General features: G+C 38.4%; 1 protein-coding gene across 2 annotated transcripts; it reads left to right on the plus strand.

Moving 5' to 3' along the window:
- TANGO2 (transport and golgi organization 2 homolog) lies at positions 1-25,695 on the plus strand. 2 transcript variants are annotated; one of them, XM_041488524.1, is made up of 9 exons: positions 1-130; positions 5,362-5,483; positions 9,434-9,522; positions 9,723-9,842; positions 10,856-10,970; positions 17,745-17,815; positions 19,165-19,318; positions 21,024-21,128; positions 22,871-25,695. In XM_041488524.1, exons 2-9 carry the CDS (start codon positions 5,428-5,430, stop codon positions 22,989-22,991), a joined length of 831 nt encoding a protein of 276 aa, XP_041344458.1. In that variant the 5' UTR covers positions 1-130; positions 5,362-5,427; the 3' UTR covers positions 22,992-25,695. The 2 variants fall into 2 exon arrangements, with proteins under 2 accessions (XP_041344458.1, XP_041344457.1); XM_041488523.1 differs by lacking the exons at positions 1-130; positions 5,362-5,483 and having other exon boundaries at positions 9,327-9,522.

The raw sequence follows: 25,695 nt of genomic DNA on the forward strand, positions 1-25,695 counted from the left end.
AGGCACAGGGAAGGAGTCGGTACCGGCAGTGCCGGCGGGAGGAGCCGGGCCCGGCCCCCGGAGGGGCGGCGCTGCTAGGCCCGGCCGCCCTCCGGAAGCGGCGCGGGGGACGGCGGTGCGGCGGCCGTGGGTGAGTGAGGGGGGCGAGGGAGGGATGAGGGAGTGAGGGACTGGGGGTCACTGTGCCTGCAGGGCGGGCTCGGACACAGCTCGGTGCCGCCTCAGCTGCCAGCAGCCTCCGGGAGCTGCCGGGCTCCTGGTTTGGGGGCTGTATGTGCTGTTCCTGGCCACCGCCACAGCCCCGGCCCTCCCTGCCAAGGAAGGTGCTGCTCCTGAGCGCCATTTGCTTAAGGTTTTTAGCCTAAATTTATCCAGCAGCACCTGTGGGGATATTTTCAGGTGTCAGTTCGCACCTGTTTTTCTTGGTTATGCGATGGCATTTCATTCCTGCGTAGGTGGTGGCTGGTTGGTATTTGCGTCACATACAGGAGTAATTGTAAGTGCGCTAGAGTACAAAAGTAATAAAGTAATTTTTAAATTAAGTTTTAATATATAGTTAAAGTATTTTTTAAATTAAGTTTTTAATATGTAGTTACCCTTTTAGGTCAGGAAACAGTCACAGTTAGACAGTGAGAACTACTAATGTCTTTTGGTAGTTCCTCCCTGAAGAAAACCGAAGAACTGGACAAGCTAAAAATACAGCTTTTATCTAAGGAACAAGCCCTGCAAAAGGCTCTGAGTCTGCAGATCCGTTGCTGATCGTGCTCTTAAGAAACTGGGGCAAAGGCTGTTTTACTCCATTTTTATAAATGTTTCTAAAACATGATGTGGTGAAAGGTTATGTTTACTGGCGTTTGTTTCTCATGGGAGCAGTGCAGCGGACCTGATGTAGTAAAATGCCACAGCGAAATCAAGCAGCTGAAAATAAAATTAGCCAGTTAAACTTGGGAGTGTCATTCACCTTACATGTTATTTTCTGTGTTTCTTAAGTGCTGTACTTTTGCCTTGCTGCCTCTTGCAGGGAAGACTGGCTCTTCACCTTGGTAGGGTTACAAAGCCTGGGTTACTTACAAATGCTCTTCGTAGGAAACAACCTGGAAGTCATCAAATTATAGATCCATCTATTCCACTTCATCTGTAGTTATTGGTATTGCTACTGCGGAGCATGTGGTACACAAGGGAAGTGCAAAAATGAACCAGTAAAATGCTTTTTAAATGCAGCCAGGAGACACTTTTCTCTGAGGGGAAAAAAAAATAGATTACTTTTAAGAACAAATCAAGCATCTCTTATTTTTGATTATTTTAAAGTTTGCTATTAAAACCTCATTTCAGTAGTACAAGAAAATTCATCCAATCTTATGGCATTCTATGGGTGTTTGAGGACTGTAGGGCTCAGTTTTATTTGGACATACTCAAAAGAGACTGTAAAATAGTTCTGTACTCTGCTGAACACAAGTTATTGTTGTAATACATAGAACTAGCAGATTCCAGTGAATACTGTTTTAGACTGCACCTAAACAATAGTTTTGGATGAGTTGAGAAGCAGTTGAGACCACTGTGGTAACTGATAGATCATAGATTTATGATGCTTCATTTGTGAATACAAAATACATAACAAGTGGCTTCCTTTTTCAAAGCCTGCTACTGGGAATTCTTAAGGGTAAAATAGTTTTCTGCCAAATTGTGAATTGATTGCTTCTAATCAACGAAATGATGGTAGAACCCTATGAAAGGAACACACACAATCTATCATGTTTGGGTCTCCTGAAAGTCCCTCTAAATGCTACCTTATGTTGGCCTGTATCCACTCAGGCTTTTAACAGATCCTTCAAATGAGCAAAACAACACACTGTGCTGTCTAACAGAGTACTGTAGCACAGAACAAGAATGTTAGTTACTTTAATGTCATTTCCAAATTAGTGGTGCCATTTGGAGCAGAACGCTTAATTACAGGATGTTTTTGGTTCTTGACAAGCTGGTTTGTGTGTATTAGGCATAAGTTGGACAGCAAACTAGAAACATTACAGAGATTGTTGCTGTCATGTCATCCTTGGTAACTGTTGTCTTATTGAGTAGGAATAAGCAAACTAGAAGTTATAAAAGCTCATTATCCAGAGAGCAGTCTTCACTGTCTCCAACCTAGAGCACAGAATTTCTCCCCACTTCCTGCAGACCTTGTCATGTTGCATAGTGTGTATATTCTGTCTTGTAGTCTCCTCAAAAAGAAAATCAGAAAGCAAGTGTTGTACCACAATTTAGCCTTTTCTATTTGAAAGCTTTAAACTATGGCACCTCCTTCATTTCTAAGGATGGTTCTGAAGATACATTTTCTGCAGAAATGGAGCTTGAAAATCAGCTTTTGATCTAGCTTTGGGCTTGCTGTAGGATCAAGTTGCAAGTGGAAGTCAGTGCTGGCCTAATCTTTTTCACCTTCTCCTCTCCTTGGTGTGTAGGGACTCAGCTGAGTGAGGAGGAGGCTGAGTTGAGCACATGTGCTTTGCAGCTCCTGTTCTGTGCAATGTGCTCATCTCATCCCTGTGGTTGCAGCAGCAGCTTATATGTATGAGCTCGAGAGTGGCACCTGCATAAAGACTTCTTGATGGAATGTTTATGTACTTACAATATCTGTGACAGCCTCTCTTTATTTTTTTTTTCTCTTAGTTTTTTGTTAATTATCTTAAATTTCAGAATATCCAAATGTGAGTGACTTTCAGTATGCTTCTATTTAAGAATTTAAGGATAATATCCACAACAGGTGTTTCAAGTGCAATGTCAGCTTTAATCAAAGAAGTTACCAAAATTCATTGCTTGCCTCCTTTGCCAGTTAAATGTTGCTGCTATTTGAAGGGGTATCTCTGTTTTATCTGCCTTAAACACTTTTGCCTTAAAAAAAAAAAAAAAAAAAGGTTGGACTGTTTATATAGGACGTATAAACATTTATGCTTGTCTCAAGGCTGGCAGGTGGAGCCTGAGATAAAAAATGCTGGTTTGATATTTGGGGTTAATAAAAGCATAAATGTAACTTAAAGAATTGTAAAAACATCAAGCAAGGTTGATGGGGGGACAAAAAGCGTTCTGTCAGAGCAGTAGTACCTAATCATAATGACTGGGGATTCTAGAAAGGTACTGAAGTGTTCAAAATATTTGTCCTTCTAGATAATTGTGATGAGTATTGCAAACTTATTTTGCAGCTGTTTTCTGACTTGCAGTTTTTGTTTAATCTGTATGCTGGCCAGTAACATTGAATGAACAGCTGGACCTGGTTGATTATTTGAAGAGAACTCAATAAATCAGCCAATGGAGCCTGAAACCTGTTTATTAAAATATTGGTCTTATGAGTGATTAATTGCAAACAGTTTTCTATCAAGTAATCCATTTAATTATCTGGCAAGGCACCTAGCAGCCATATCTCCATAGTCAGCAAGAGTACTCAGTGACAGTTGTCATTAAAATTATATTTTATATCCCTGCTTTCACCAAGTGAGCTTCTTTGCACTTTGCAAAAAAAAAAAAAAAAGTTTTTAGGATTCCCTGCCATACTCACCATAGTGCTGTAGATGGGAACCTCTAAACCCATAGATTTGAAGGTGATCTCTTCTGAGCTGTGAGTGTTGTTTTTGAAGTAGTCTGTGTGTAGAAGATCCAAGTTTTCCAGTACGGGCATTTCAAGTCCAGTATGATTGCAGTCTACTGAAAATTCAGCAATAGAAGTCTGAGAATCAGAACATCACCTTCTCAAAAGTGTTTAGATTTTCTCTATAAAGCTGGCTATGGTCTTTTTAGAGACCAAAGACCTGGCTAGTCAATCAGTTATCCAAAATTCAAGACTGCATCTTCATTTTATGATGAATTTCTAAGGCAGTTATTTTGGGATTGACTTGACAGAGGCAAAGAAAGCCATCAGTGTGTTATTGTGCAACCTGTTTAACACAGAATAATTGGGATAGCTCTGCTATTGCTGCTCTTAGCTCATAGATTATGAGTCACCTTGGGAGGGAAATTCCTTTTGTCAGTGAACAGAATTTAAAATACTTTGAGGTGTATTTATATATATACAGACACACACACGCTCCTGTACACTAATTTTCTTGTCAAGCATGTCAGGAGTGTTGCACCTCTTTTTGAGTTATTTCATGTCCTGCAGCAGAAGAGTCTTTTTGCAGGATATTGGGCTGCAAGACTGAACTTGTGCTCTAACAACAACAGCAGGCTGGTTGTGGTGCTGAACTGTGACTTAACAGGAGCCAGCAGCTATGGGCAAGATGTTAATTTGAGAAAAAAAATCTGTATAAATGCTGCACTTGCAGCTCTGTTTTTGGTAATGTGAATGTAGTCAAGATGATCCATTTCCTGATATCTCTTATGACAAATTATGTAGCAATTAAAGGGCAAGAGAGACATTTTCCACATGTCTTGAAAGTATGGTTAAAAATCCTGGGTTTTGTACAGAAGTTTTTCCAGTTGTTGAGTTTCTCAGATGGCCTTAGAGTTGTGGTGTTGAATTCTGCCTCCATCTCCCCTTGGCTTACCTTGAAAGTCCTTGCATGGCAAAAGCTCTCAGTAACAGTAAAAATGGTTGTGTGTCATTGGGTGGTGGCATTCTGATAATTGTTAAAGCAGCCTCAAAAAGTAAAGATCAGACTGCAGTTTTATTACCAGAAAAATGTTAATTGGACAACACAAAATATTTGAAAGCTGTTTTGTTGGTTTGAAATGGAAAGCACATTTGTCATTCCATCTGCATGGCCAGAATTTTAAATATAGCACAAGTGCTGGAAACTCCTCATCAAAATGTAAACTCTGGACACAGAACATCCAGTGTGTTTCTGTTTGTTCTTGACCTTTTACCCAATGCTAAACAATAATAATTTCTCCTGGACATTGGTAGTAGCTTGGCCTAAGTTATGCTTTATTTGCAGGTCTGTGAGTGTCTTTAATGAGGCTTTTTCTGTCTTCTGCAACAGTTTGAGTCTTATTTTCTCCTTTACTCTAAAAGAAGCATTTTGCCTTCCTTAAGAGAGGGGAAAAAAGTAAAGGTGCTTTACTGGTAATGAGCAGAAATTTGCATAACACTGTTTTTTTTCATGTATTGCTAGCACTCTACACTTTGTCAGTATTTTCCTGATGCAGGTTTTTTCTCTAAAAATCTGAACTAGCCAGGAGTAACTTTGAAAGAACTACGATAAGAATTTGGTTAGTAAATCAGTGTTTAGAACTATTCTGCTTTGAAGTTGTATTTTATTTATGTATTTGTATCATGAGCTATTAGTCAGTACATTGCAATCCTTGAGCTCCAACACAGCAGCAAGTTTCTCTTTTTCTAATTTGCAGTGTAATAGATAATCTTTATTATCATTTTAGGCTATTACAGAATGACCTTGCATTGAGCCTTTGTGGAAGAAACAAGATTTGAACATCAGTTCTTCAATGTGCATCCTTCTATTCAAATTTGACCCACGGCCAGTTTCAAAAAATGCATACAGGTAAGATGGTTGTAGTTAAAACAGACCTACTTCTGTAATATTTTACACAATTCCTTTTTGTAGCCAGTGTGTGTGAATTACAAGCTCAAATCAGTATTATGTGTTCAGTTGTGCTTTTGTAGTGTTTAGCTTCATGGCTTTCCCCTTTGGAGGAGTTACTGTAGCCTTTTTAAAGTTTTTTAAAACCCTTTGGTTTTACACTAGATCAGAAGTCTTGGGCTTTCTAATCACGGGCTTTTGCTGGTGATCTGTGCTGTGTAAGTCCTTTAAATATTGTACTCCAGTGTTTGGAAGTTCTGCCTTCTACTTTATTGTTTAAACTAAGGGGAATCCTGTTTGTTGGGCATCACAGTTGTAGCTGTCCCCTGATTTCAATGTGGTAGATATGTTTAAGGCTTCCAGTTTGCAACCAAGGAATTTCTAATAAGTGTCCTAGCCTTTTTCCCCCCCTGAAAATCTGCTTTCAATTAAAACTGTAGGCAATAAATGAAGTCATGTGTATGAAATATTTAGACAAAAACTGAAGAAAAAATGAGCTTGCAAGCTTCTAGGTCTGTTTATAAGAATTTCTCTATGTCATGCAGTGAGTTTCCAAAGTATTAAATATGCTGTAATCATTTTCTCTCTCACTGTAGCCTGTCCTTTTAAAATTTCATATCCAACATCAGTATCTTTGAGTACACCAAGTATGTAATAAAAAGTCAGCAAGCACTTCAGACTATAAACAGACTATGAAGGTTTATTGCTGTGTTTATATATACTGTATAGGGTCCATATTACCTTGTAGGGTACAAGTATTGGTATTCATCCAGAAACCATCAGTCTGTCTGCTCAGTAAATCGTTGTGCCTTTCACTGACTTGTTTGCTTGTCCTCTTGTATTAAGAAGCAGATGCCATTCTACAGAAAGAGAGGAAACGAGAATGGAAACCTCAGTTGTCCAGAGTGCATTCTTTCTGCATCTGGACCTGCCTAAAAAGGGATTTTGTTTATGATGTGACTGCTGCTGAATTAATATATCTGTTTATTTGGTCTGACTTGCGTTGTGTTGGTAGTTAGTGAAAGACAGATTCATCAATTTGATGCCTCTTGGGAAAACCCTTTGGATGTAAACTGCAGTTGCTTGCCAAGTGAACTTTCTGCCATGATCAATATTTAAAAGTAGAACTTAGAGTAGTTTGCTTGCTATAAAAAATTGCATCAAGATTGAAATTATTAATTTATATCAGAAAACAACTTGCTGTCAGCATCAGGACAGGACAACACTTTTGAGCTGTTTGGCCCAAATTCAGGAGTATTTAATTGTATTTAATTTTCTCTATATCTTTGTTAAGCAGTGCCTTGCTCTATACCTGAAATAAATCACTCTGAGCTACCTGTTAGGGTGATAAATGCCAGGCCACAGTCTTCTTGGTGCCAGATTTTAACATCAGATACATAACTTTAGTCCTTTTTTTTCCTTACCACCAGCCCTCTTAATTCCAAGCAGTGTTATAGCCATTGGACCAAGTGAAACATCTCTCTACAAGTTCTTGCTAAGGGTGATTTTTCTTGACAGTTCAAGCATCACTGTGCTGTATCTGTGTTTATTTTGTGGTGAGGTCTTGGAACACTTTGCCCAGCCAAAAGGGGGTTCCTGCACCTGCAGACACTAATTCCTTTGTCCATCATGATGCAGGCAATTAAACTTTCCTTACTGTTCTCTGCTTTGCATCTCTAACAGAAAAAAAAGTGTCAGTGATAGGCATTAAAAGTTGAACAGACAAACAGCTTGTCATTGACTGAGTTTACTTGCTAGAAGAAAATGGCCAAGTTAAAACACGTTCTCTATAACACTTGAGAAAATTTTCCATCCAAGTAGACTCTGGCTTCTAGACCAATATATTGGTCAATTTTCTTGAGCACCTAATTAAGCAAAGAGCTCACTCTTGTGACACTCTAACAAATCCATCTGCCTGTACATTTGCAACTGGTTCTGTTTTCCCTCTTGGGGCCTGTTTGTGGTAAAGTTTAGTGCAGTGTAACAAGCACTTTAGTGTAGTCCATTTTTATTGTCAGAGGTAATATGCTGCCTTTACATCTTTCTGAATAGTACTGTGTGCATCTTACAAATAAATTAATGTTTCAAGCTTCAAAGCTATAATCACAGGCTCTTTTCTGGAGCTGAATTGCATTGTAGGAAATCGCTTTAATGGAATGATTTCTCATGTTTTCATTTCTCTCAATATTAAAATAAATCTTAATATGTAAATCCTCATACAGTTGAATTATTTCAGCTATAAAAATTGCTGAATAGGCTTTTTGCAATTTATTAGAAGATGAGGGCCACTTAATATTGCTCCTTTTCACTATAATTATGTTTCATAAATGACAAAATAAAGACATTTTTATTATTATGCTTTTGTATACTAGCCTTGTGCTAAATTTAGGGGCCTGCATTAAACTTGAGATGGGGAATATTCAATCACACAAAAAAGACTTTGCTTATTTTTAGTATTTAGATACTATAAACAAATAGTAACTACGAAGTTTAATGTAATAGAAACTATGTAGTTTCATGTCAATTATTATTGAAGGCAAAGTATAATTGAAGCTTCAGGAGATGAAAAGTGCCGTTCAGGCAAACTATTTTTTAACAGTGGAGATACTCATTTAAATAAAAATCTGTGAAAGGAGGCTGCATTCTGTTAATGGAGCATGTTGAAGTAAGATGACAGAAATTTGGTAAACCAGCAGAAAGCCAATAGGTCAAAGACTAGAATCAGCTAGAAGAAGAGAAATTATGTAAGTTTGAAAGGAACAATATTATATTTGTATTGGAAAGATAAACTTGTACATACAGTTTGCTTTCCAACAGATGGTATCTTTGTTGGGCAAAATACTAAGCACTTACCTTACAGAAAGGATGCCATTGAAGTGTCAGGTTTTTCTAGTTTCTCTATGGTTGATTATGATTCTTTTCCTGTAGTATTTATAATGTGCAACTTGTACCTTGCAGTCCTCTTTTAAAACACTTTATTAGGGAAGAGATGAATTTGCAGGAAAGTTCAGAAACCTGCAGAAAATGTAAGTATATCTGAATGTCAAACAAAGTAATGAGATGTCATTGGAATTGATTCTTGTGTGTTGTGGCTAAAAATTAGAATTAAAATTGTATGGTCTGTCTTCAGTTTCCAGTGGCAAACTTGTCTTCTGCTGTGCAGCTGTAATTGGGATGCAGCTGCTGGGAGGAACTGACAGTGAAGAAGATAACTGAGGTTATGGAGAACTGGTTAAGAAAATCTGCAGGTTTTTGAAAGATAGCATTTCATTAAAATTAAATTAAGCAACAAAGCTGGAGAGAAGGGGGGAGCGTTCGCTGTCTCGCAGTTGAAATAAAGGCAAGTCATGCTGTGGGTACTGATGAGCAGGACTTTGGGAGCTGCCCTGGAGCTGTGCAGGTCTGTCTGCAGTCACCTCCTGCCCTGAGCCTCCACACAGGGCTTGCCTGGGTCACTGTTGTCTTTTACCTTTACTTGGATCAGCCAAATCCATTACCTGCTCCTCGGGTGAGGATGTTCAACCAACAAAAAACACTTTATAAAAAAAAATTTCAAAACAATAATAACAATTTTCTTTAATTAAGCTGTAACTTTGTGCTGAGGAATCTTAAGGTTGATTTTGAAATCTTAATTCAGTGTCTTCTATTGTAAGAATTCTTTTTTGAAAACACCAGTTGCCTCATTCACTCACCAAGATGGACTTGCTGAGTGTCTCACGACAGTGAGAGAGGCTGCTGCCAGATGTCAGTCGAACTTTAACACTGAGTGATAAAGGTGAGGTGGGAGATAAAGGATGGTTTCATGCTTGAAATGAGTTAATGCTCTGGAAAAAATTGGATTCTGCTCCTGCCTGTACTGTGAAGTTCCAATTTGTAAGTAATAGTGTCTTTTTTCCTCTTGTGTTCTACAGGCTTATTCTAGCAGCTAATAGGGATGAATTTTACCACAGGCCATCCAAATCGGCCGAGTTCTGGGACAGCAGCAATGAGATCCTTAGTGGTATGTATGTCCTGCTGTTTTGAGTGGTTTATTATATAAAGGAATCATGGCATGGTTTTTTTAATTATTAGGGTGGTGGTGCTGCCTTTCTAATAAGAAATTTTCTTCTTCCTTATACATCTAAGGAAAACATGTTGTAAGTTTGAAACATTTTTTAATTTTAATGTATTTAATAACCTAACTCTTACTTATTCCATTAGGTCTGGATATGGAGGAGGGAAAAGAAGGAGGAACATGGCTGGGAATCAGTAAGAAAGGCAAGATGGCAGCCCTGACAAACTATATGCAGCCAAATATTGATAAAAATGCACAAGGAAGAGGTATGGAAGAGTTGAAATTAAAAAAAAAAAAAAACAACAAACAAGAAAGTGGATAAACAAGCCCTGATGTTCCAGTAAAATAGTGATGATTACAATATTAATTTTCTTAACACAGCTTTATGGAAAAAAAGAATGTTTATGTGCTGTAAGCAGGAATTTCTAACTGATGAGTTTGAGTACATATGTGAGGAACTTGACTTGGATAGTGATTTCTTGATCAAGCAGGCATAAGTAAAACAAGATGTAGTGCCTAGAGCCTGACGTCACATTCATACAAGCTATGCAGCAGCACCATCTCCTCTGGAAAGTAATTCTAATTAACAGGCAGAAAAATTAGCCAAGCATTGAGCTAGTTTTGGATTGTGGTAGACTTTTTAAAGTGTATATTCATGCTCAAACACCTTTGTCAAGGAATGCAATGTGGATTATGCTGGAGGTAGCCTAAAAGATTCTTCTTCCACACTGATAAATCAGAGGAGGAGAAATAATACAAAAATACCCTCTTTCAAAGAGGATGCTCAAAACAGCAGATTTGTTAGGTTTTCTAAAGTAAAAATAGATCTGTTTGTAACTGTCATATGGTACTGGATTGGGAATATATTGCAATGACAAAACATGTTATAGAGAAACAAATGAACCATGTCATTTGTATTTCATTTTAGGGTCATATATCAGGGGAGTGAAGCAAGACAAGAAAGAATTTGTAAGGTGGGGGGAGAGGAAAGGTGCATCCAGTCCAGAATAGTTAGTAAATGTGAATTCTTAGAATTTCACCAAGAGCTTTTGACTGAGTTCTTCAGAATAAAAGTCATGCTCTTAATGTGAACATGGAACAAGGATATAAACCTTTTAAAGGTTAGTTCATTATTTGGGTTGATTTTGTGGTTTGGGGTTTTCTTCCACTGTTACAACCTGTTGGCAACAGGAATCTTTATCTTTCTGTTTATTGTACCGGGGCTGTCAGAATAGTGAGCACACACATACAAGTTGCTCTATGTACTTCTCTTTCTTAGGTGCTCTTGTAACAAACTTCTTGACTGCAGATCTGGACAGCTACTCTTACTTGAAGAAAGTTTCAGTAGAGGGACATCTTTACAATGGATTTAATTTATTAGCGGCTGACTTGAAGTAAGTCTATAAAACATCACAGTTCAAATATCAGAGGGAGAAAGATAATAACAGTGCTGTACATACAAGTCATAGAATCCAAAGTGCAGAATGCAAAGCCTGTCACAAACTAAAGTTAGAGCTCATGATTTTTGCTAATTGGCATGCAAGGCCCTAATTTTATTGTGGTCTTCCTTTCCTTTATTATTGTTTATCTTTCAAACACTGGAGAGGTATCTTGAATTCTAACCATTGCTTCCCACAAAACTTCTTGCAACTCCCTGATAGGCTGTAGCCAGTCTTTACCCTGGAGGCTCTGGGGTTTGTATTTTGAGAAGACAAAACCTCGGCTCATAATTTCTCAGACACCTTTTTTTCTCTGAGAGTTGACATGCTGCAGCAGGATTAAAACAGCTGAAAGCTTTCAAGCTATTATTCCTGTCAGAGTGTCTGTGTCATTAATCTTTCCTCAAACATTAAAAATCAGCACAAGGCAAATAAACATTAACTTAAAGTTTCTGTAGTTGAGAAAGGATGTTGGATGCTTGATTATAATCAGTGTGGTTGGCACAATCCTTTCCACTGTTTGTACGTGTGTCTATACACAGGTACATCTGCTGCTTTGCCTTTGCATTCTGCCTGATGGAGAAGAAGGGAAATCCAGGGCTAAGGCATCTCCAGGCCCTGTGTCAGTTCCCAGTTGGATGCACTCTGCATGACTGGGAGCGCATCTAAACTGCCAGGAGCACACTGCTGCTTTGGCACACTTGGTGCAGGAGCATTAATCTTACTAGACAACCTGATGGTGCAGGGCCTTCTCCCACTCAGCTTTTCTACAAGCTTCTGGGAATGCACTTAAAGCAGAAGGCCAGAGTGTTTACTGTTTTCAGTGGAAATAATTTCTAGCGCCCTCTCACTAACTGACCTTGTATGTACATTTTTCGCTTTCTGTATTAGACCACCTTCAGCTGATGGCTCAGACTTACCAGTCAGTTCTGTGAAGATACCATGAGTGTATTTCTGCTTGATGGGCCTGCTTAGAAATAAATATATAGGTTGTGTTTCCAGAAATTCAATCCAGAAGGTGGCCAGGCAGTTGGAGGGTTTGAAGCTTTTTTGGTCTTTTTACCCTCTGCTTTATGAAGTTCATCGTCTCACTGGAGAGTTCCCAGAATTTTTCAGTTGCCTAAATTAATTTTTACCATGCTCAGAGGATTTGACTTTTTGACCTTTTTGCTGTATGTTGCTGCCTGGCTAGATTGCATAAATTGGAAGGCTGTCTTTTACTGAAAAGGCAACAGAAGAAATAGATGTGTTCAAACAAACATCATATTCAAGGTGTGACCTAGCAAGGAGTAAGTTTGAGTTTCTTCCTTTTAATATAGGAAAAGAGAACAGTCATAATGGCTGCTAGTATGATGATATCAAAATAGGTTTGATTGATTTTATTTAAGGTAATAATTCCTGTGTTGGGTTTGTTTGTTTATTCCTTCATGCTGGGCTGATAGAGAGTTGTATGCTCAATTGAATAGTCTTTCCATGGTGATACAGGTCATAATTCCTTGTTGAGTATCACTCTGAAAGCTGTGTGTGTTGATTAACTTTACTGCTTTGACATGTCCTTTGCCTTGGATACTCTGATGAAATGAAATTCTTGGCAAGCTAATGATGCAGAGCAATTTCAATAATATTTGTAAACTTGTCATTTTAGGAAATTAGAATTACTCCAAAGAGAAATGTGGTATATGAATGGGAGCTACTTCTCTGTGTAAATAGAAAATGGTATTGTAGTTGATGCTATTTTGTTGGGCCATGTTACTGTTCAAAACAAAGATTGAGGATTATCCTTAATGTGTTCTTCCATTGTGTAACAAATAGTGATTGGCTCTGTTAGAGTGTGTGAAATAGAGGGGAAACTCAGATTGAAAATGTAAATGAAGGACTGGTGAAAGGGGGTGTACCTGAGCACATGATTCTGCTAAGTGTAAGTAGCATATTTAGAGAGATTTACAGCGTTTGAATCTTCAGGTACACATTTCAGAAAAAGAAATTTTATTTTGTCGCTGTATGATTATGATGACAGTATGCTAGATGACGGGTGCAGTAATACAAGAAGGGGAGCTGGAAACAACTATACAGGTTATAAATTCTCCTTGTTTATTTCCACAGCTTAGTGTGACTCTTATTTTTAACATGCATGGGTTTTGACACTTTCAGTGAAATAATCTGTTTACTCTGTGGCATCTCTTTTTATCAATTTAAACACTATTGATTTGCTGTTTTAAGAAAATTACTTAGTACTTTTATTTTTCTGATTTTTCAGGTATCATCTTGGGTGTACCTGCTGAGTATGACAGTCATGAATATTTATTCAGTTATGCTAAACATACTTTTATGTTGAATTATAGCATGTGGCAAACAGTTTCTGTTTGAAATCTTGTGGAGCTGCAAAATTGGCTTCCAGGAAGGCAGTGTTGCCACTCCTCTCATTTTGGCTGTCTGTAGGTCTGATTAGAAAGGAACAAGGTTATCAGAGGCTGGACTGTTCTGTAAATACCTGCTCAATATTCAAAGGGGTTTTCCTTCTTTCTCCATTTGTGATAATACCTGAAGGCAGTGAGCTGCTTTTGTTGATGATCAGGACATCATTTCTGTCCTGAGGAAAACCTGTGTTCAACAAATCTACTGCTACACCTACTTAGGCTTTCGTGGGTACCTCAAACTGGTGTCAGGGCTTATGTGGCAGCATCTCATTTGTGTTCCTTACTGCCAAGTGTGTGATACAGACTGCCCTGAAGGACAAATTGGCAGCTTCTTGTCACCCACCCAGCAAGTGCAGTCTCTGACAGGCTGTCAGTTAGAACCCATATAGTTCATGTGCAGTAAGATCCCTGTGTAACAAGAGTGAATCACTTTCTCCATGATGAATAGACAAATTGTGCCTTATAAACAAGTCAGCTGGAGGGGATTGCAGAAAATTGCCTTTTGGGTGAGCTTGTCTGTTCTCCCCTGTCACAGGCAGTTTTCAGTTTCCCTGCAGGGACAATGTACTAAACTATACCATCACCTGCAGGCTCTCACTCAGCATGGCGAGTTACCGTGACCTGGCTGGGTGGGAAGGATTTGATTCCTCTCCAGAGATTGGATTTAGGTGCCTTTTCAAAGTGAGATAGGGTCAGAGTGCTGGTATGAAAATAACATGGATGGTCAAGTCCCTGGGACTGCTCTGTGAGCTCATTTCCTTTTCTTGTCATGCACTGTCCTAACTCAGTATCACCTTTTGCAGAGTATACCTGTCTTGCTTCTTGTGGCTCCCTCATGAAAATGAGGTATTTCTGCGTAACTCTTTAGTCACTTCCAGTGGATGGATGGACAGTCCAATGTCAAAAGAAAGAAAAATGCTTCTGAAAAACTTTTTTATCCCTTTCCTCTGGTGTTAGCTTCTGTCTGGCCCAAAATATTAGGATAGTGCCAAAGAAATGTTTAGACACTGACAACAAAATCAGAGTCTTTTTTTAAGGCAGACTTTGTATGCTGTGAGTATCTGGCAGAATTATTTTCACCATTTTATTTGGGGGTAGGTGGTAAACGTTTGGGCTTTACAGTTGGTGGTTTGGTGTTTGCTTTTTTATTTTTAGCTTCAGAACAGAAAGAGTTATCTGATTAGATCATGAACATTGAAGAAAAGAAAATGAATCTCTGAACCATACTACTTATTGGAAGCTACTGTACAGCATTTCAGTGTTGCTGCCAGTTTCATCTTTTGTCCTTGCACAAAAAATACATGCACAGATTATTCATAAAACAATCCAATGTCCTTGTCTGTAGCAGAGTAGAGCTCAGTGCCCAGGGGAGTGATCACTTGGTGATAACCACACTCTGTGCAGCTTTACTGCCTCACTCCTTTTTTCCTTTTTCTTTCATTCTGAGTTTTTGTTGGTCATGACTTGGAGCCACCTTGAAGCTGAAGCAGGGCAGGAGTGCAGAAGGACATTGCTTATGTTTCATCAACGTTAAGAAGTGATTGTGGCAAGCTCTGCATGGCTTTCATGTTGCTGTGAAGCTTCTATTGCTACTGAGATTTGTGCTGCCTAGAATATTTCCTAGAACATTTACTATTACTTACATTTTTTTGACAGCATGATGTATCTAAGAGCATCATTTTAGTTTCTTTCTGCTGTCAGCTATGGCTGGGATTTAAAAATATGTGTATTGGGCCCTATTGTCATCACTTTAATTATGCCTTTATTACTTCTGCAGTGAAATTGGTATCTGTACTTGTAAGCCTGGGAGGGAAAAGAATCTTGAGTACAGGCCAGTGTTTTGAGGCAATTGCTGCGATCAAGCTTACAGTGATTTTTTTTCATTTTGGCTTCTGCTTTGATGTTCAGTACTGAGTACCTGTAAACAGTAGGAAGGGAATAGGCAGAGCCAAATGATAAAAGAAAGAGTAGCTGACTGGCACAGTGAACTAAATTTTGAAAGTATCCCCATTTCAGAAGTCTCTTGGGAGGCTTTAGTCTTCCTTTGACAGAGGGCAGCAGCAGTGCTGCAGTAGAGGTAAGTGAAAGCACTCATCTAGGGGAGTGTGCATGCTACAAAATACAGATGTCCTGGATTTGTCAGTGACACAAATCTTGGAAGAGATGCTAGAGGATTATGTTCTTTCATGTAAAAAGCTGTGCTAAAGGAAGTCAGCAGTGCCAGCTTACTCACCATGCAGTCTCATCTGTGACAGGCCTTTTCTTACACAGCTGTGTTCCAGAGCTTCCTTGGGCCATTTGTCCACCTTTCCATCTAACACTGTCTTGTGAGACTTCAGGTTATAACAATTGCTCTGATCTTTTCACAGACCTTCTACAGCAGGTATTTGAAAAGAGAGTAGTTAATGCACCAATACAATAGTTCGTGTGATTTCTGATGTCTTAACTAAAGAAACCTGAGGTGGGCTGTTGTCTGTGGAGGCTTCAGGTGGTCAGTAAGTCTTGACATCAGCATAAATAAATTTGAACAAGGGTTTTAAGGATAAGAAGGATAAGGAAAATAAATGTCTTTTAAGCTACTAGAGGAAAGTTCAGAAATACTACACATTTCTTTCAACAGTCGATAAATTGCAAATTGAGTAACTGATGTTATCATAACTGATGTTATGTCCTACATAATACTTAACAATAAAAATAGTGTACACAATATGCTTGCTGTGGTTGCTGTCTTCTGCCTCTGCTGAAAAACTTGATAATCATTCTGTGTGGTATCAGAAAGCTCTTATGGATTTGGGAGGAGGAAGAGTAGTGCACAGAGAAAGGCACTTCTATTTTTGCTTTGTGTGGGCTTTTTTTGTATTCCTCTTCTTGACTACTCTGACTTCTATAATTAATAAGTTAATATTTCCTTCTTCATTTGGCTGTCTTGCAAAGGACACTGTAGAATGTCTTTCATAATGGCTTTTCAAGAAGAATATAAACAGCTAAATCAAGACTGTTTTGCTTGTTATTAAGGTTTGAGTAGCGGATGCTAAGTTATGCAGAGCAATTTAAGTTCCAGTACATCATTAATGAGATTGCATTCTACATACTCTGATTTGCATCAGCACAGAGATACTCCTTTTTATCTTAGGAAAGAATGGGGAGTTGGAAATCGTTTCTCTTCTGTATTATGCTTTATGCTACTTAATCCAAATTCAGTCTTAACTGCAAGTTTTGTGTTTGGGTTTGTTTGTTTTAGTTTTTTGTTTTCTTTTTTTCCAATTTGGAAACTCTATCTGCTGTCTAAGGACCTGGAGCTTGGGAGACAAATTAAAAACTGAACTATGGTCAGAATGTGCTTGTTGGTAACTGTGAGCAAGTTAATCACTAGGGGGAAATACAGAATGAGCTCTCATTGCTGTATTCTGGCAAAAAAAAAAAAAAAAAAAAAAAGCCAAACCCCACCAACTGGAAGTGATCTGAGGAATCACTATTCCATGTCAGCTAAGTGAGGGATGTTGAGAGTGAGCCATCTAATGGCAGTCCATCTCCCACAGGACACACAAGGCTTATTGATGACTTACTTTCTCTTTTTTTCTCTTATCAGTTAGTTTGGTGTTTGTGTTGTCAGTATCAATGTGACTATGTAGGTCCCTGCTGTTTGGATAAGCTGATACCATCTCTGTCAAATAAGAGTTGTTTGCAGTGTTGGAAGCTGTCTCTGAACCTTGTGCAAGACCCTCCCTGCACTCTGTGCACAAGAGAGAGTGAGTGCTGCAGCCAGTGCCTACAATTAGAGAGAGATTCAGTGACTACAGTGATCTGTAAACAGCCAAGAAATGCACAAAGGACCCAGCTATGCCCTGCAGCATTGCTGGAAGTGGGCCTGAAGTGCACTTCTGCCATCTAAAGTAGCCCACAGCAATCAGTGGCTTAGAATGCAAGAAGGATTCAACAGAAGTGATGGGGAAAGGGGTACTTGCTGTGATGGACAGTTCCTTTGTTTTCACATGCCCCCTTCTCCCAAGCAACTAAATCTCCAGTTAATTAGAGCCAGGTTTTTGTCATTAAGCCTGGCTACTTCCATGCAGAAGTTATGCAGTTTTACTGAATTTTACTGCAGTTATGTTTAAAAATTATAGTGCTACTTCTTGATAATGGTGCAGTGTTTTGAGAGGAGGAAAGTAATAAAACACATCAATGTCTGGTATCATAGGAGCAACAGTGGGAGAAGCATCTTAATGTGCTCAAAGATTGCATGAAATTAAAGCATAATCAAATATAGAAGCTGATGGCTTTTCAAGGAGAAATTTGTATTTATATTTTTCAGTACCACCAAAGGAGATGTAATTTGCTACTATGGAAACAGAGGAGAACCAGAACCTGTTTTCCTAAATGCTGGTAGGTTTTCTTCAGAAAGGTCTGAATATTATTTTTTCTTATGTAGCTGTGCATTGTTCTAGTAATTTAGCTACTTAAGCATTGTCTTCCCTGACTTTTTCTTTGTATTCTTTAAAAGAAAATATTACTAAAGGTCCTTGAATTCATATACGTTTTTGTTAATAACTTGCAGTAAAGAATCAATAGTTCATTAAAAGTTTCTATCCATGTCAGTGTATGTACCCACCTGCAGTGCAGTTAGTGGAATACTGCTTAGGTAACTGGCAGAAGGACAGAAATCTGTCTTGAGAATGGAATTTTCAAAGGGTCTGACCCTAACTCCCCTTACCCAGCCGTTTGAAGGTCACAGTATGACTGTGCTCCCCCAGGGACAGAGTTGGCTTTAAAAAAAAAATACAATCTCTCTTATCAGGTGAATCGATTTAAAAATATTTCAAATCTGGTTCTTTGCTAAGCTAGCTATAGAGAACAATGCTCCAGAAGTCATCATCAAAAAGGCAGTTTAAATGGAACCAGGACACATGGAAGGCTCTGAGCAGTGCACCTGATTGGTAACAGTTGATGGCAGAGCCATACTTTGCCTGCTTAGGTTTAATGGTCAAAATGTGGCTGCCAGTAGGCAAATTGTTATTGTAGCAATTACAGCATAAATTCTTGGAAACAACTGTTAGATTTTGTACAGCTACAAACATAAAACAGATTTTAATACAGACATTTTTTTTTTAATTTAAAATCTGGCCGTGTAGTAATGAGAAACTGAGTCACAAATTCGAGGTATCTGCAGACTGTACCAGAAATGGTTGTGGTCTCTGCTTAGACAACACTCGTGTGTACGTGGCTGCCTTTAGGAGGAGAGGATGTTTGGTAATCTCTCCTCTGGCTTGTGGTGAGAAGGTGCCTCTAAAGAGAAAGGTCCTCCTTGTCATGCAGTGCTGCTTTGCAGTGTTTTTCAAGAGTAAAATCAGAGGCAAAGATAACTTGTGATTATTATCCCTACACTGGACAAGACTAGATTGCAGAAATTATAAAATTCTGTTGTGCCTTCATGGTTTAGCAAACCAGAAATTTAAACTAACTGCTGTAGATATGAATTAGAGCAGAACTAAAACCAAGTACTGAGCATTAGCATGAGGGGAGTGCTTGAGCACAGCCCAGCATAAGATGGGAGCCTGCTGTATTCTCCTGTTCAGTAATGGGGCTTGTGTGTTTATGGCACACCTGAAGGTAAAGGTTAGCTGGGGAGTCACTTAGACTTTATTAAATTTTTTTAAAATGTGTAATGACAACTGAAATCACCAGAATGCACTTTCCAATTAAATTGGGCTTTTTTTGTGTGTGTATTTGTGTAGGAATATATGGATTGAGTAATTCTTTGTTGGATACACCATGGAAGAAACTTCAGTATGGGAAGCAGCTTTTCACAGAAGTGGTCAAGAGAAGTCAAGACCTTACCAAAGAAGATTTGGTGAAGGAGCTTCTTACAGTGATGAATAATCAAGAGCCGTAAGAACATGATAGCTGGAATTTACTCAAATACAATATGATCCATTTAAAAACATGCATATAAAAACTGTTTTGAAGGAAAAAAGCACTTTACCTTCATATTAATTGAAAGTAATGTTCTCACAGAGCCTGACTTTCAACAATACTGATTTTTAAGCAGGAGACACAATTAAGGCTACTGCAGTTTTAGACCTCATCAGCTGCACTGGTTTCTCTGTGCCCTTTTTTTAAAAGATTGCATTTCTTAATAAGGGCAATGAGTGCATGACTAGGGATGTGCAAGCTGCTTGCTGTCAGCTTTTTGAAGGCTCACATAGGTTTGGTTACTGCATTAAAGAAAGCACTTATTTACATAGATCATAAAATGCTTTGGATGGGAAGGGACCTTAAAGATCTCCTGGTGCCAACCTCTGTCATGGACAGGGACACTGTCCACTAGCACAGGTTGCTCAGAGACCCATCCAGTCTGGCCTTGAACATCTCCAGGGATGGGGCACCCACAGCTTCTCTGGGTAACCTGTGCCAGGGCCTCAGCACCCTCACAGTGGTGAGTAGGTTTGTGTTTGTAGGTTTTACTGTTCTGTATTGCTGCTCAGAGTGTAGACAGAGGGTGGAAAAGCAACACTTCAAAATACAGCCGGCTGCTTTCCTCAAAAGTACAGTTGTTTCAGGCTAAGCGGGGGAAGGAGAAAAGGAAGTATGTGTACAATTCAGTCAAGGAATTTTCAGTCAGGGTAGTACCCCAGAGATGAGTTTGAGATACAAGGAAGGTTCCTGCACTCCCAATTGATGGCACAGTGAACCTGAACCCATCAGCTGGATGTTCAGAAGGAAAGGACGTTGATAGCACTACGTTCTGCAGACATGGAGTAGGGTACAGGAGGTGCTGTGGTCCAAATTCATATCACTGCTCACCGTCTGGTAACTTTCATGTTTACCTTGCCTTTTATCTGTTTGGGAAGTGATTAGAGTTGAAGCAAAGCTGTTTCTGGTATATAGATTCAGTTGCCCAAATTTTGCAGCAAATTTTAATGCTGGCATTCATGAACGTGGTATTTTTCAGTGGTTCAAAATAAAGTTTTGTATAAGAACTCAGACATCTGAGCAATGAGTAGTAATTGGGGAGTCTGCTAAGCTGTCTTAATAGTTTTTTTTTCATCTGCTATCACATCAAGAGATTTTTTAAAAAATTGTTAGACTTTATACTTTTTACTAGTAAAAAGACAAAGGTATAAGATACAATATAGTCAAATGATCCTCCCTTAATGTTCAGTAATTCCATTTGATCTCATCTGAAACCATCTGACTATGAAAGGGAAATATTTACTTACAAAAAGCAATATTTAAAACTAAGCCTGTAATCTTTCCAAATCACACTTCAAGATGAAATGATCTTTTCATAATAAATATGAACATGTGGATATGCACTAGCTTTGAACTTCCTTAAAATATCCTGTTTCATATTACTTTATGATCTCTTTGTGTGTGGATATTGCAGGAATGTAGTGGGTACAGCAGTTGGTTTAATCACAGAATTCCATTCTTTCCTGATGGGTTTTTATCCTTTACCCCCTCTGTTCTGCTTCAGCCCTGCCTTTGGCTGTGATCTCAGGGATGTCCTGGAACTCCTTCCAGATCAAGGGGTCTGAATGTGTTCATATTGGAGATTTTTTTTTTTTTTAAACTACTTTCCTACTTTTTTCAGTCAATTACCAGACCCTGCAATTGAAGACCAAGGGAAGGATTACGTCCGTCCCATCCTGAACAAGTATGCGGCTTTGTGCGTTCGCTGTCCGGGTTACGGAACAAGGTAAAAAACTCCTAGCCAGAAATAGATGTGTACTGCATCAAAGCACATCTCAAATCAAATTGGGCTATTGTAAGGTTAAATTCTATAGTGACTGCTTTAATTTTTTTAAAAATATTAATCTGTTATAATTCAGTCATGTATTTCCTTGGTCAGTATTTGAGTGTCTGGGATTTGCTGCTGAAGAGCATTTGAAGCTCACGCTGTGGTTCATCTTTGATGGAGAGCACGGCACAGCTTTACCTTGTCCCAGACAAGATAATACAGTTCTCCTGCTTCCCCAGTGTAATAGCAGATCTGAGCACATCTAACTTCGATCTTACCAGAGATTTGCAGAGCACATTTCTCCTCCACGAGCAGGAATCATGTCACCTGCATTGCTAAATCAGAATTTTCCTTAGAAATTGCACCATAAAATGAATCTGCCATTTTTATACATTAAGAACCTATTGCTCTTGTTCAGAAGAACTGTATTTCCACTTCTCCCTTAACTGATGCTGCTGTTTTTACGAGATATTCTTACCCTCTGCTCTGACTATTCCACCAAAGCTGCAAGAAGAATAGAATAATGCAATGCAAATCTTCATTTAATCTCCAGTGGGACAAAATTGCTGGTGAACCCTGTTGCTGGTGGTGGGGAATTGCTGCTCTAAAAGTCTGCCAATAATTTTGCCAGAATGGTCTATGGCAGGGTCAACCATAGTATTTCCTCTGTAGAGATGGGAGTTGATAAGCAGAGTGCTCACTGCTGCAGGCATTTTAAGTTGGTATTCTGAGAGAGATACTTAGTATTTACAGTGGTTTCTTTAAATGTATTAAAAGAACATTTTAAATACAGGATAATGAAGACATAGCATGGTAACAAAGCACGTTCCTCCCCTTGCTTCACAGATTGGAGTCCAGCCATTTCCAAGGAAACAGGGATAACTTGGTAGAAATACTGACCTTCTGCTGGTGAATTAGCACACATTTCAAGTCTCCCTACTGCTATAATTGTATGCTCGCACTTACCTTTCCCTTAGCAACAGGGCTTAGTGAATAGAGGTTGTTAACTGGGCCTCACTTTCTTATGAGTAAATTAAGTTCTTTTTCATATGAGTGGACAACTGTGAAAGTGACTTGGGAAAGGCCACCGGATCAGGATGGTGCAAAATTCCTACTGTCAGTCATCCCTTTGTGGAAGGGCACTGCAGTGTCCATGGAGAAATGGCAGCTTAGCCAAGGCAAAGTGGAATAGGTGCACAACTGGCATCTGCTTCTTGTGAAAACAAAGTTCCTCTTTGGAACATTCCTAGAGAGATACCTTGTTCCTGATCACATATCAATGTCCTGTGATAATAATTAACATACACAATTGATTTGAAAGAAAGGAATGAAGTGAGTACTATTGATACCAGTAATCCTTATGGGTTCATGTAGGGTGTGAAGAAAAACTTAGTTTTATGTTACTTCTCTCTGAATGGAGCACTTTGCACCAAGTTTAAGCTTTTACCATATTCTCTGCAATGAGCAGGTTTGTGTGTCAGCTGCTGCAAGTGCAGCAGGGAATCAAAGCAGTGGCATGACAAGAACAGACTGAAAATGCCCATTTGAACTTGTCAGGATGATTTCTGCCCTGCTCGTGTGTTGAGCATGTGCTCAGTAAAAAAAAAAAAAAGGGTTAAAACATTTGGGAGTGAGGGATGGCAGCCTGGAAGTTGCTGTGGTGGAGCCCAGGTGTAACCTTGTGCCGTTGGCTGTTGCAGGACGAACACGGTGGTGCTCATCGATTCCGAGGGGTGCGTTACTTTCACCGAGCGCAACATGATCAATGCTGATGTCAACCAGTGGCAAACAAGCACCTATGAATTCAAACTGCACAGTTAACAACTTTCCACATGAATGGTTTGTAATAACAGCAATGAGACAACAAGCCATTAAGCTCTAGTAAATGTTTTGTGCCAGCCTCCACAAACTAAAAATAGCAAGGAAAGCAAAAGTTTAAATAAACTGGTATCATACCCTGTCAAGCTCACAAATGCTTTGGAGAAAACCACATAGAGATGCTTTTTTTTTTACATGAAGTAGCAACTTATAATCAAAAATATTTTATTTAATACCACCCTACTTTCAGGGCAAGGCCATCTTTATCCAAAACAAAGTCATTGCTTTTTTGTAGGTGTGGATTTTTTTAAAGATAAGTAGACTTAAACTTGTTTTTAGTTCTAATGGTGGGGAAATATTTGCTGCTTTTATTGTTCTGTATGAAGGTTTTACCAAACTTAGCATTACCTTCAACATATGCTGTTAAGATTGTACAGCTGATGCCAATGTGCACTAAATGAATGTATGTTGTCCTGGTAGTATTAAGTGCTTTAGTCTTATTTAAGCTTTTCAGTGCCATGGTGCAATGTTCTGCCTGGGGAGGGCAGAGATGGGGGGATTCTTTACATTTGTTTTTCTATAGTTAGTATAGCAATACATCTTATTTCTAAAACTTGATCTGAGAATCAGGGTAGGGAATTTAGTTCAGTCTCTGTTCACTTTTACTGAAAGAACCATGGGGGCAGGCTTGCATATCTTTGACCTGAATAAAACTATTTGTGCTGTGACCTCCTGTTTCCTGATAGTCTAATTAGCAGTATTGGTTTTGTTATTTTCTTCTCCAGCAAGCAGGTAAGGAATAGGTACCTGTTTGCAAACGGAAGCTGAAGATGAGGTTTTCATGTATTGGCTGTTTTGTACATACAAAATTTTGGATTAATTTCTTTATTGATAGAATGTGTTACAGCCTAGAGTGGATTCCATCTCATGGATTATTAATAGAAATAGCTATGTGTTGTAAGGTGACACTGTTGCAGTCTTATATTGCTGAAAAAGTTGAATATTAAGAGATACTTCCTATGTTCTAACACCTGTGAATTAAAAAGCTATTTAAATGCATACTTTTTTCAATTATTCAGTGCCAGTGTAGGTAATGGAAGAGTCTAGCTAATAACAGGATATTTGAAAACCCTAAGCTATTTTTGTTTCTATTGATGTTCTGTTTTGACTTTTTTTGAATACTGAATATTAGGTTAGTAATGGATCACCACTATTTTTTTCCTTTAGGTATGCTGACTGTATTTTAACAAGCCTCTGATTTTAATTAGTTATTGCAAAGTTGTCAGATTTTTGATACTCTTTGGAAGTTTTGCAGCTGTGTTTCTGTACTCAAGCGTGTGTATTTTGGCATTCTCACGTGTGTGTGTAATGGAGGCAGCAGTAAATGAGACTTTAAATTGAGGTGAAGCACTGTGAAAGGCCATTCCCAGATTTGTATTTGTCAGGAAGTGCTAAAGCAGCATTTAGTCAAATATCTTATTTATATTTTCATATTTAAATAGCTTCTAGATACAGGACTGCTTACATGACTAGTCACAGGTTGTGGATTCGGTTCTGTATAAATGACTTTTTGACCACCTTGACTGCAAGACAATCAACAATCGTGTTGGGTTGTACATGGCTTAGAACTCAAGCCTTCCAGACTGTCCTTCTGAGCTGCAGGAAATGGTCAGCCCTTCATAATTTATTGATGACTTCTTAAACCCTATATTTGTATGGATAAAAATGTTAACTGTTATTTTTAGATGCAGAGAAGTAGCTAAAGCTGTCTTAAATTTGAGTTTGATACATGCATACCTAGAAGCAAAGCCCTGCCTCAATAGCTTGCTCTGAGAGTTTGCATAGCAAACTTTTTTATATCTACTTACAAATAGTGGATATTTAAACATGAATATTCTCTTTGAAGATATCATAAAGGCAAGCAAAATGCATGCTAAAAGCATTTGTAAACTTCAGTATTTATAGCAGTCCTGTAATAATGAAAATTTATTCTTAGTTTTTACATATAGGCAAAGAAAGGTGAGTCAGACCTTAGATGTAAATATGGATTATAATCATGTATTTTGATATGCTTGAATCAAAATTCTGAATCTGGGATTTGCTTTTTCTGACAAAATAAACAGGAAAGAGCCCAATCCTTGGATGTTGTTTTTAATCACATCAGAATAGCTAATAAAGTGAGGTTTTTAACTTCTTTGGAAGCTTTTGTGCGAGTTTTGTCATTGGCTTCAGTGGAAACAGGATCAGGACTGCTGTGCAGATATCAGCAAGTGGTGTTTGACCACAGAAGTGATGAGGTATTTGTCAAGTGCATGATCTACTCTGTGTCAATTAGAGTTGCAGTGAATCCACTGGAAAAAGGATACTGTACTTGCAGTTATCAAAGAAAGTGTTTTATTTTTATAAATGTATTTTTAATAATAAAAGGGAATTTTAAATACCAGTTTTAAAGGATATAAAGGAAAAAGGTGTATATAGGAAACTACTGCATGGCATTTTACTAAGTTTGCTTATACATACCATCTCTTCAAAGTCATACATTTACAAGAGATTTTTGTTTCCTGATTTTTTTTTTTGAATGGTAGTGGAAGAAATTTTAAAATGTGTAAAACCTCAACTATGGTTTTTTGCTTAAAATTGTGTCATAATTGTTGTTTACATGTGTGTTCAAACTAGAATCAGAATAAAGTCAAGCTGGTGACCAGTC

This window comes from Pyrgilauda ruficollis, unplaced genomic scaffold (genome assembly GCF_017590135.1).
Source record: "Pyrgilauda ruficollis isolate IOZ18807 unplaced genomic scaffold, ASM1759013v1 scaffold9, whole genome shotgun sequence".
In the NCBI taxonomy this organism is placed as follows: domain Eukaryota; kingdom Metazoa; phylum Chordata; class Aves; order Passeriformes; family Passeridae; genus Pyrgilauda; species Pyrgilauda ruficollis.

Excerpts from the sequence above, each read along its gene's own strand:
- TANGO2 (XM_041488523.1), top strand. The coding sequence starts at position 9,342 with ATGCTCTGGAAAAAATTGGATTCTGCTCCTGCCTGTACTGTGAAGTTC. Across the intron at positions 9,523-9,722 it reads CAGCAATGAGATCCTTAGTG|GTCTGGATATGGAGGAGGGA; the intron begins GTATGTATGTCC and ends TTATTCCATTAG. Across the intron at positions 19,319-21,023 it reads GTGATGAATAATCAAGAGCC|TCAATTACCAGACCCTGCAA; the intron begins GTAAGAACATGA and ends TACTTTTTTCAG.